The 12,082-nt window shown below is 38.0% G+C and overlaps 1 protein-coding gene across 1 annotated transcript in view; it reads right to left on the minus strand.

Moving 5' to 3' along the window:
• The window catches only part of LOC136852679 (multiple PDZ domain protein-like), a 1,083,224-nt gene that overhangs the window by 1,064,698 nt on the left and 6,444 nt on the right, over positions 1 to 12,082 (minus strand). Inside the window, 1 exon segment of the mRNA XM_067127591.1 lies at positions 6,322 to 6,442. Within this exon segment, the coding sequence (XP_066983692.1) occupies positions 6,322 to 6,337 (16 nt within the window). The 5' untranslated portion in view covers positions 6,338 to 6,442.

Consider the following 12,082-nt stretch of genomic DNA (forward strand, 5'->3'; position numbering starts at 1 on the left):
AATGACGATAACAGATAACAGAGGAAAAAAGAGAGAAAGAGGAAAATGGGACGATAACAGAGGAAAACAGAGGAAGAGGAAAACAGAGACGGAAGAGGAAATTCAGAAGGAGGAATAAGAGGAAGGAAGCGACAGGAAAGAAAACGGAAGAGACGCTTATCAAAAACGCCGCTCGAACAAGGGATGGGAGGGAGGGGGACAGGGGAGGGGGGACCACCGCCCCCTGCCTCCCTCACCCCCTTTTATGATGCACCATATCCATCTGTTGTTGGGCTAAAACCACTTGAGTCAGCAAAATTCGACAGCCATCCCCACCCCACCCCACCCCTAGCCCCCACCCACCACCAGCATCAACCATCCCCCACCCCTTCCTTTCCCCTTCCCTTCCCTCTCTCTCTCTCTCTCTCTCTCTCCCCTATCAATGGGATACGTCCGTCTTCTTGTCGATGGAAAACTTTGACATTTACAGCAACCGAGCAGAGCTGAGAGATAGGGAATGTACAGTATTATATATACTGTATATAGTGCCTTCATCTCTATACCGTATGCAGAGAGAGAGAGAGAGAGAGAGAGAGAGAGAGAGAGAGAGAGAGAGAGAGAGAGAGAGAGAGAGCTCGTCATATTCTTGTACGAACACGTCCTTAATCGGAGAGAGAGAGAGAGAGAGAGAGAGAGAGAGAGAGAGAGAGAGAGAGTCCTTGTCATATTCTTGTAATCAAACACGTCCTTAATAGAGAGAGAGAGAGAGAGAGAGAGAGAGAGATCATCATATATCTTGTACAAACACGTCCTTAATCGAAGAGAGAGAGAGAGAGAGAGAGAGAGAGAGAGAGAGAGAGAGAGAGAGAGAGAGAGAGAGACCGTCATCATACTCTTGTACGAACACGTCCTTAATCGAGAGAGAGAGAGAGAGAGACCGTCATCATATACTTGTACGAACACGTCCTTAATCGGGGGAGAGAGAGAGAGAGACCCTGTAGTCATATTCTTGTACAAACACGTCCTTAAGAGAGAGAGAGAGAGAGAGAGAGAGAGAGAGAGAGAGAGAGAGAGAGAGAGAGAGAGAGAGAGAGTCACTCGATCCTGTTGTTTTGTTTCATGACTAAAGAAAGAGAAAAAACGTTTGTTCAAATGCTTTACCTGATGTGAGAGAGAGAGAGAGAGAGAGAGAGAGAGAGAGAAATGCTCCAATCCGTTCCCTCACGTCTTCTCTGAGACGAAGAAGAAGAAGAAATCAGGTCGTAATAGCAGAGACAACTTGCATCATCAGTTGTTATGCGTCGTTTCAACCTAAGCTACGACAGCTTAGTGAAAAAAAGAAAAAAAAGCGTGTAGCTGGAATGCTGTGCGCATACTAAGCGGCGTGCTTATGCGAGGATGCGACGACGGGGGGAGGGGGACTCTCTCCCCCCCCTCTCTCTCTCTCAAAATAAAATTTCAATAACGTTTGAGAAAACGTTTTGCAGCAACTTTGTTTTTTATTCTCTTGTTGAAGCTGGTTGTTGTAGTCTCTCTCTCTCTCTCTCTCTCTCTCTCTCTCTCTCTCTCTCTCTCTCTCTGGTTAGGAGACATCAGAAGCTATTAAATGCTTTCTCTTTGGCTCTTGTCGTAATTCAGTAATCTCTCTCTCTCTTTCTAAAGAAAATTTCGTATTCCATCAATTATTTTATTTGATGGAAATGTTTATGTATATATATATATATATATATATATATATATATATATATATATATATATATATATATATATATATATATATATATATATATATATATATATAAAACATTTCCATCAAATAAATAATTACTGAAATACTTTTGTTCAAACGTTCTTGTAAATTTCTTTTGAGAGAGAGAGAGAGAGAGAGAGAGAGAGAGAGAGAGAGAGAGAGAGAGAGAGAGAGAGAGAGAGAGACTACAATCAGTTTCAATACAAGAAGCAAAAATTGCTGGAAGAAAATTTGCGCAAACGTTTTCGTAATTTTCTTTACTGAGAGGGAGAGAGAGAGAGAGAGATTCATTCACCTCTGAGAAACCTAGCCTTTACAAAATATACTCAAGCACCGCATAAAAAAGATTAAGGGAGAATGCCTTCGAAATAGTCCACCAAACCTACAACATGCATCAAATAAAAAAATGTTAAAAAATGAATAATTACATCAATAACCAAGAAAGACCCAAAAGAGAAAGAAAAAAAAAAAGCTTTCCCCCAAAAGAAAGCTCACGAATGAGTGGGTGGGTGGGGGGGCCTTTCCTATGACGAAAGATTTAGAGAAAGAGAGAGAAAGAGAAAGTAAAAAAAATATAAAAAATCGAAGAGAACTTAACGAAAAAAAAACTGCTTTAAAGAGCGAGATTTTTTTTTCCCTTTCACATTCCAAAAGCTATATTGATTCGCATTTCGGCTTCCTCGTCACTCATCTTTAACAACGGTTTTAGTCTCTCTCTCTCTCTCTCTCTCTCTCTCTCTCTCTCTCTCTGTCCGTCAGGGGCTGGGGGGACAGGGTAGTCTTGTTTAGCAAGTGTCTCCCTCTCTGTCTTTCTCAAATGCTTAAACGATGATTTGGGGTACCGGCGTTCGCTAGACAGATGATGATGCGCTCTCTCTCTCTCTCTCTCTCTCTCTCTCTCTCTCTCTCTCTCTCTCTCTCTCTCTCTCTCTAGCATTTTATAAACTCCCTCTCTCACTGGGTCAAGATGCCTTGGGGACCGGTTTTCTTTAGATAAATGCTCTCTCTCTCTCTCTCTCTCTTTATTCTCTCTCATACTATCACACTCTCTCTCTCTATTTATTTCGGAATTGGCATACTAAACAGACTCTCTCTGTGTAATGAAGAATTGGGAATCTCTTAGCTAAACAGATCTCTCTCTCTCTTATTCCTAGCATTCTATAAACACTCTCAGGGTCAGAAAGAATTGAGAACTCGTGTTCGCTACACAGATGATCTCTCTCTCTCTCTCTCTCTCTCATTTATTCTCTATTTCTAGACATTTTAAACTCTCTCCATTTATTCATTTATTTCTAGACATTTTAAGTTCTCTCTCTTTCTCTCTCTCTAGGCATTTTAAGTCCCCTCTCTCTCTCTCTCTCTCTCTCACTTCTTTTCTAATAACTGATTTTATATTCCCTATCACATTATCACTTCTTTCAAATGAACGCCATATTCTTTGGAAGCTTGAATTTCAAGTCAGTGGCCACAACACAAAAAGAATAGCAAATGCATATTAAAAATGAATCACAAAACATAAAAATATGGTAAAATGTAAACAAACTACCACACACAAAGCAAAATGTCTAACGACCCATTTGCGTACCTACTATAAGAAATCACACAATCTCTAAAGAACCAATGACTCTGAAATGAGAAGTTCCAGTCTATTTGAGCAAAAAGACAGTAGTGCTTTAAAACCCAGGTCAGTGAAAGGACGGTCTTGTGCTAAACTTGTTCCCTTATGGCTGAAAAGGGTGTTTTTGAAAGAGGAAACCTAGTGCTATTCTGTGTTCCAAAACTGTGCGTCTGAGCCAGCGAGGACTGGATCCCACGTATCGCAGACCACAATAGTGGTGTCTCCCTCAACAGTGATCTAAAATGGAAAACTGCAGTATCTACAATATTTTCGAAATTGAGATATGCCACCTATTGGGCTCGTCAAACACTAATACACAAGTTACTGCAGTTTCAGAATGATTCTTCAATGCTTTATTTAGGGGGTCCCATTTGCAATATCTGCAGAATCGGTAGTAAGGCAAGGGAAAACTGCAGTATCTACCATTTTCCTCAGTTTTGTATTTTTGCAGAAGCTGCAGTCTTCCATTTTAGAGCAGAATCGTGATCTAATAGTGAAAGGGTTAGTAAAAACAAACTGGAACCTAATTTGAGGAAAGCTGCGCTCGAGAATTTCTTGTGACTCTTTTCGGACCACATGGCTACTATGACCAAGGTAAGGTAATATAATGTAAGTTCACTTTCTTCACTTTGGTTTTATGTACAGCCCTCCACAGGGATGATTCCTTCTCTGGCGGGCCCCTGTACGTCTTCAAAACAAGGTGCTTCTTATGTTTTATAATTGCCTCTTAGTGTTTTCTCGTCAGTATCGTAGCTCCTGCAGAATAGGAGAGTCTTTAGTTCTTTTTTAAATTTGCTATCTTCTCGTATGCTCCTCACTTCAGGCGGTATTTTGTTGCATCTTGACTAGCAGTACTGTGCAACACCGGTCTGGGACAAAACTTCTCATTGAAGGAATTTTTTTTTAGAATTTTGTAAAATGCAAATAAGGGATAAGAGTTTTCAGTCAAATAATTCTTAAGGAAAACCATGTCTTGAGTCACTGAACAAGAAGTCCGGTATTCAACTAAATATCGTCTGATTTCATAGTAGGCAAATGGGTTGTTAGACATTTTACATTGTGTTAGTAGTTTGTTTACATTTTACCTTATCTTTACGTTTGCGGTTTTTTTTTATTTCGTGTTTTTATGATTCATTTTTAGTTTGCATTTGCTATTTTTGTGTTTAGTTAGCTTTTTTACCAAAGGTTTTAGTTAGACGTTGTATATATATATATATATATATACTGTATGTACACACACATATATATACATTCATGTAATAAATGCTCACAGGTATCTAAAAAATAAAATCATACACACTTTAAAATAGTCTTTTGTCAACGCCAAGAGCTAGAGCAGTATTACCTGCCCAAATTATTTCTCATCATAAGAATGAAGTTTTGTCCCGAGCTGCCATTCCTACCTACAATGTCGTAAGATTAACTCCAGCCTCCCCTCTCCTGAAAGCCGAAAAGCTGATGTATATAAAAATAGCATCCCATCTCTTGACAGCTGAATTATATAGAAATAATAATAATAAAAAAAGGTAGGCCTACAGACAGAAAACAATCTAAAAGACATGAAACCCGCCCCCCATCAAAATCACATCCTAAGAACTTAATAACGCCCTCGACTGGAGGTGAAACAAAAGATCTCGAACCGAATATAGCCACGCTCTTCTCCCTCAACAAGAAGAAGAAGAAGAAGAAGAAGAAGAAGAAGAAGAAGAAGAAGAAGAAGAAGAAGAAGAAGAAGAAGAAGAAGAAGAAGAAGAAGAAAGGGAAGGAGGAGGAGGAGGAGGGATTTCTAGCCGTATCGTCTCCGCTAATCTAGCGAGGGCAGGGAAGACTATCCCACTCAAAACATCATGGTACTTGAAATACCATACACATTGACCCCCCCCACTCCCCTTTCCCCCTCCCCCTAACGCTGGAAATGAAACCGCTTCCATAAAGTCAAGAACAAAAGGCAGCTTACGGAAATTCAAAAAAAAAAAATAAATAACCAACATATTCAATTTCAGAAAAGAGAGAAGCTGTTTCCGCCACCCCCAAATTTGACCTCACTTGACCTTCAACGGGTCATTACGGACCTTAACCTACCTTTCAATACTTTAACAACTACTTATCTTTAACCAAACACACACACAGAACTCATTTGCACGGTAACGAGTTACGTAGCTTAAAAAATTGATGCCAGTCGATTACGGGAAATTTGCAAAGTCAGCGAGAAAAGTACAGCTATCAATTACATCACCATTTTACTTTTTTTTTTTGCCGGATACATCAATATTACAGTATCGCTTTTATCTAGGATTAGGCTACATCTAGTCTGGAATGACCTCATGACACCATGAATCACTAAAGAGGGCCTCATAGCCGTAAAACATGCGCGTACACACATATATATAGTCATATATATATATAAACATGGCCATATATTTCATGAATCGGAAATCAGAAACATAAGCAGGTTTTTATAATATAAAATGAATCTAATGTTGATGTACCTCAGTCACTTCTTACAAGGAAATTTCAGACCTCAAGGGGTCCACAACTGTTTATGAAGTGCTCATGTCTTGGGGCAAGGAGATTTTGTGAGTATACAAATATATACGTACAAAGTAAAGCATTTTACCCCCCTTCCTGAAGATGTGTCCAAAATACACGAAAGCCCTTGGTACCAAGACTTTAAATTTCTCTCTTTTCCAGTGGTTTTATATATATATAAATATATATACATACATATATAGGCTATATATATATACTGTTGGAATGGGAAAAATTAAAAATAGGTATCAAGGGCTTTCGTGTACCACACACACACATCCTCAGGCTGCAAATTAAGAATATATCTCATACGTCCTACTAACCAAATCCACGAGACAGAGAGTAACCCATCCCCAGCACGTCCTGTCCCGTCTAACCACGAACCAAAACCAACAGAACTCTCTGATACAGTAAACTCTGCGTAAGAAAACCATTGAGTACTCACCTGAACTGAGCGGCATATTGCTCTTGGTGGCACGGTAGGGAAGACTAGTGTGGTTACAGGCGGCACCAGAGAATGGTTAAATCCTCCGTTTTACTTTTGTTTTTCACATCCACATAACGAACTGCAAGAAGAAGGGAAATCTGTCTAAGAGTCAGTCAGAACAGATCGAGGTTGCTTTGTAAATGTGTGTAGTATAAGTGTATGTGTTTGTGTGTGATGTTTCAGTACAGCAGAATTCACTTTGTTTATATGCAAGTATGTGTGTGTGTGTGATATTTCAATATATTAGATGTGTACTGTATATAGGTTATAATATATATATATATATATATATATATATATATATATATATATATATATATATATATATATATATATATATATATATATATATATATATATATATATATAGGCTATATACATATATATACTATATTAACATATAAAATAGTGCATTGATCAATGACATTAATATCTGGATTAATGTTAAAATATTTTTCACAGACATAAAAGGAATAAGAATTATTTTCACAGGTCATAAAAAGACTAATCAAAACTATTTTCACATCCTGTAAAGTATAATGAGATTATTTTTACAGTTTTTAAAAGCCACTGGATGACAAGCACTCGATACACTACAACAACAACAACTAATAATAATAATAATAATAATAATAATAATAATAATAATAATAATAAGCCAAAGACCAAGAACCTTAAATAGTAGAAATAATAATAATAATAATAATAATAATAATAATAATAATAATAAAGATAAAAAAATACACAGCCTACTCACAAACGTAGGACCTTCAGAAAATCGACATAAACCTTCATTCATAATATCGTTAAGACACTCTCGAAAGTTCTGTATTGTGCCAGTATGGGAGACTATGAGAATGGGGGAGGCGAGGGGAGGTGAGAGGAGAGAAGGGAGGAGGAGAAGGGTAAGGGTTAAGGGAAGGGAGGAGAGAAGGGTGGCGGGGGGGAGAGGATTGAGCATGGCACCAACAAGGTTTATACTTGTTGCTTCAGCAGTAAGGGATGAGCACTGAGAGAGAGAGAGAGAGAGAGAGAGAGAGAGAGAGAGAGAGAGAGAGAGAGAGAGAGAGAGAGAGAGAGAGAGAGAGCCTGGCAGACACTCGTACCTATGCCGTTTAAGACATCAAATGGAAGATTATTCAACTCTCACATTGGAGACGTAAAATTTTTGCTGGCTTTACTCAAATCCCGGGTCTAAATAAAGTTCAAACAATGTTAATTTTAACAAAAATGAAAGTGGGAAGAGTAGGCTATTTGGCTTAAAATAAGGTTAAAACAATGCTAAGCAAAAAAACTGGGGAGAGCATTTTGCATAAATAAGGTTAACCTTTTTCCTACCGACATTTTTCAAAAACTAAGATTATTTTTCAAAAACTAAGAATATTTTTCAAAAACAGTAACAATATTTTTCAAAAACTAACACTATTTTTCAAAAACTACGAATATTTTTCAAAAACTACCAATATTTTTCAAAAACTAGGAAGAGTATCGTTGCATAAAATAAGGCTGAAACGTTATTTCTAAAAAATGGGAAAAGTCTCAGCCTAGAATAATGTTAAAACAATATTTTCAAAACTAGTGCCACGCCCCATCAGTATTCATTAACCGCTCAATCAACCTCGTCTTATTGTTAAATTACAACAATGGATGAGTATTACCCCCTACCTTAATAAACCTAAGCACATCACGAACAATAACCAACAATAATTACCACTGCCACTGGCATTAATTACCCTGAAAGGTCACAAAAGGTCATTCTGCCCACAATAAAAGAAAGCGATAGCTATCATCATATTTCTTATCTCCCATATACGTCCATTAATGGGTCATAAAATGTCACGGGTCAAGGCTGCTGTTGTCTTTGCTTCAAGTTTGGGAAATGGTTTTTTTTATGGAGCGATAACAGGATGGTTTACATAAAGGATGGATCAAGAAAAACAGTATCATGAATATTTACGCACTTGCATCAAGGATGCTTCAAGGAAGAACGAGAAAATTACGCACTTGCTATGGAGCTACAAAAATTTCTAGTAGCCTGACTACAGCAACTAAAAACCTACAAAAACCTCTAGTAGCCTGACTACAGCAACTAAAAACCTACAAAAGCCTCTAGTAGCCTGACTACAGCAACTAAAAACCTACAAAAACCTCTAGTAGCCTGACTACAGCAACTAAAAACCTACAAAAACCTCTAGTAGCCTGACTACAGCAACTAAAAACCTATATATAAAAACCTCTAGTAGCCTGACTACAGCAACTAAAAACCTACAAAAATCTCTAGTAGCCTGACTACAGCAACTAAAAATCTACAAAAACCTGTAGTAGCCTACCTAACTACAGCAACTACAAAAACCTCGACTGTCTACAGTAACTACAAAGCTACAACCTCGAGTTGACTCACTAAAGTAGCTGTAAATATACAAAAGCCTCGTCAAGCTACAAAAACAATTCAAGCATCCTAACTACAGTAAATATAAAGCTACAAAAACCTCCGAGTAACTACAGCAACTATAAAAATCACAAGCAGCCATACTGAGCTTCTATAAACCTTGCACCAAACGTCCCACATAAACCCACGTGCACCCACGCCCAACTACAAAAACTACAGAGACTACAGTCACCCAATCACCTGGTGATTAGCCAGAAACAAAAGGACCACACAGAACCCCTCCCCTTCGCCCTCCCATACCCCAAAATCTCTCACGAATTCCTCCAAACATGAAAAGGAGGTTTAAACTCCGCAGCATCTGTTTAAAAAAAAAAAGATATAACGAGGGATGCCTAATCAATATCCTATTGAGAATTTGAAAAGGACCTCTTTGGCAGAAGATCTGAAGTCGTACTAATGACAATGAGGCAGTTTTTTGTTCATTATTATTTTTTTTAATGCGTTAATTTGTGTATAGTGAATTCTCCTGTCACTTTGGGGGATAGACTACAATAGCGTATATACGCACGGTGGGTATCATGATGGCTTGGATTGGGGGGAGGGAGAGGGAAGGGGTGAAGGAGTAAAGGGGAGAGAGAGATGAACAATGAATGAATGAAGCAGACGTTAAGGTACGTCAAATAACGCCACGTGAACGTATACGTGAATGGAACGTCAGTGACAAACGTCTGCAGATGAAGAAACAGCGAACAACGTAACTTCAGAGGTCACGTGACCAAGACCGTAGTGGGGACGGAAGGGGGAGGAGGGTGAATAAAATAATAAATAATAAGATCTCTCTGATCCCAGCCTCCAATCCCCCCAAAAAGGGGAAGAACGTTGGCAGAAAAGAACGGCAAGGGTTTAAATATTCAGAGGACGTAAGGGTGAGGGGGGGTTGGATACGATCAAAACAACACGTTCCGTGCCATTCATAAACCACGCGTAGGAATGCTTTGGTTTTTTTTTTTTTTACTCGAATCGTGTGAACCGAACACAGTTGTCGGGGAAGGAGGCAAAAAAAAGATCTGGGTTTGGGAAAGTTAACGCCAGTACGAGCTGGCTGCACTGTACAATGAAAAGATCTGAGAGTGATTTTTGGACAAAAAATATCTGATAGTAATTTGTTCATAAAACGATCTGACAGTGATTCGTTCATAAAAAATCTGACAGTGATTCATTCATAAAAAATCTGACAGTGATTCGTTCATAAAAAAGATCTGACAGTGATTCGTTCATAAAAAATCTGACAGTGATTCGTTCGTAAAAAATATCTGACAGTGATTTGTTCATAAAAAAGATCTGACAGTGATGTGTTCATAAAAAGATCTGACAGTGATGTGTTCATAAAAAAGATCTGACAGTGATTTGTTCATAAAAAAGATCTGACAGTGATTCGTTCATAAAAAGATCTGACAGTAATTTGTTCATAAAAGATCTGACAGTGATTTGTTTTTTACAATTTTGGTTACCAACCTGACCGCATTATAAAATAAAAAAAGATCTGACAATGATTTGTTCCTAAAATTTTGCCTGTCAACCTGACTGCATTGTAGATGAAAAAATATGAATGATATATACAGCACGAAAATAATAATAATAATAATAATAATAATAATAATAATATCCTTTATTTCAGCTTCAGGCCATATGCTGATAGACAAGTTAGAAACAATGCAATATACAAAATTCAGATGTAGGAGATAAAAAAATTATAATAATAAACACGTCCAAACTACTGCTAATATATAATAATAATAATAATAATAATAATAATAACACGATTAACGCAACCGCTACATCATCCAAAGACTACTAGTAGTAGAGAGAGAGAGAGAGAGAGAGAGAGAGAGAGAGAGAGAGAGAGAGAGAGCAACACCTGGTTGCTGTAATCAACAACTCAGCAACTTTTCCCATGAGAGGCGAGAGAGAAAGAGAGAGGGGGAGATATTTAGGACTCAGGGGGTAAAACACGATAAAAATCAAATTGTCTTCATATTGCAAGAAGGCTGGAAGGAGAGAGAGAGAGAGAGAGAGAGAGAGAGAGAGAGAGAGAGAGAGAGAGAGACATGAAATTTTAAAATATCGGACTAAAAAATGAGTCAGTACGATTATACAGTACATCTTATGATGATCGTATTACCTGCCATTTCTTAGAGAGAGAGAGAGAGAGAGAGAGAGAGAGAGAGAGAGAGAGAGAGATCAAATTTCCTTCCCTGTCATAACATACCGAAAACATGCCACCCATAAAAAAAAAAGGACAGTCAAAACACACCGGGCCTTGTAGAGTGAGTTTTGTTTACAATTTGCGTCAGAGGGAGAGAGAAAGGGTGGGAGAGAGGGAGGGATGGTTGGGGAGATTATGGGGGGAGGAAGTAGCCACATCACCAACACCACCCATGCTGGCGAACACCTGGCGTTCTTATACTACAAGGCAGGACCTTTTTTAAAAGCCGATAGGTTATAATCTTGGTCTAGACAGAGAGCCCTTTCTCCAGTAGATCGTGGCTTTCATATACAACACGCGAGGGTATTTGAGGGGGGAGGGGTTATATAAAGAAAACTATGCATATATAACAGCGAATAGCCTAAACCTCATACGTATCTTATCTACTCATCCCATAACAAAACCTCTTGTTAAACCTATACGATAACTACCGCATACCTCAATATGTATGTTTACAAACACAGAAACAATTAACCCAGTACAGAATACGCCCAAATCAGCTGTTTTCTAAACCATTTTGCACTTAGATAAACTATACAAATAAACACTATAGGCAACTATAGTCGGAAAAACGTATGTTGAGTTGGAACGCTCTGTCAGTATTTGGCGCCAATTTCAGATGTAGCCACCTTCCAACCCAACAATCTCCCCCCACCCCACTTAGGTTCCCGCCAATGTCTGTGGCTTGTCAGCAGGGGGGAGGGTTTTACCCCCTTCCCTTTGAAGGACCTTAAATTGTCATTACATTAATGAATAGTGGGGTATCACTTAAATTTTGTTCTTTCATTTACAATTTCAACGTATAATATTTAGATTATTTTCATCAATGAATAGTCGTAATTACCACTTAACACCATCAACAAATTTTTATCAAAGTCTCAAATTACAAATATTCAACATTTTTTGGTTATAATTTATTTTGGTAAAAAGTCAAATTAGCTTTGCTTTGAAAGTTTCAAAGAAGGCCACTCCAACATTTTAAAGACTGAGGACAAAATAACACCATCAATGAATATTTCTATCAAACTTTCAGATGATAGACAAAAGTTTACTCAAATACAATT

Source organism: Macrobrachium rosenbergii, chromosome 26 (assembly GCF_040412425.1).
Source record: "Macrobrachium rosenbergii isolate ZJJX-2024 chromosome 26, ASM4041242v1, whole genome shotgun sequence".
NCBI lineage: Eukaryota > Metazoa > Arthropoda > Malacostraca > Decapoda > Palaemonidae > Macrobrachium > Macrobrachium rosenbergii.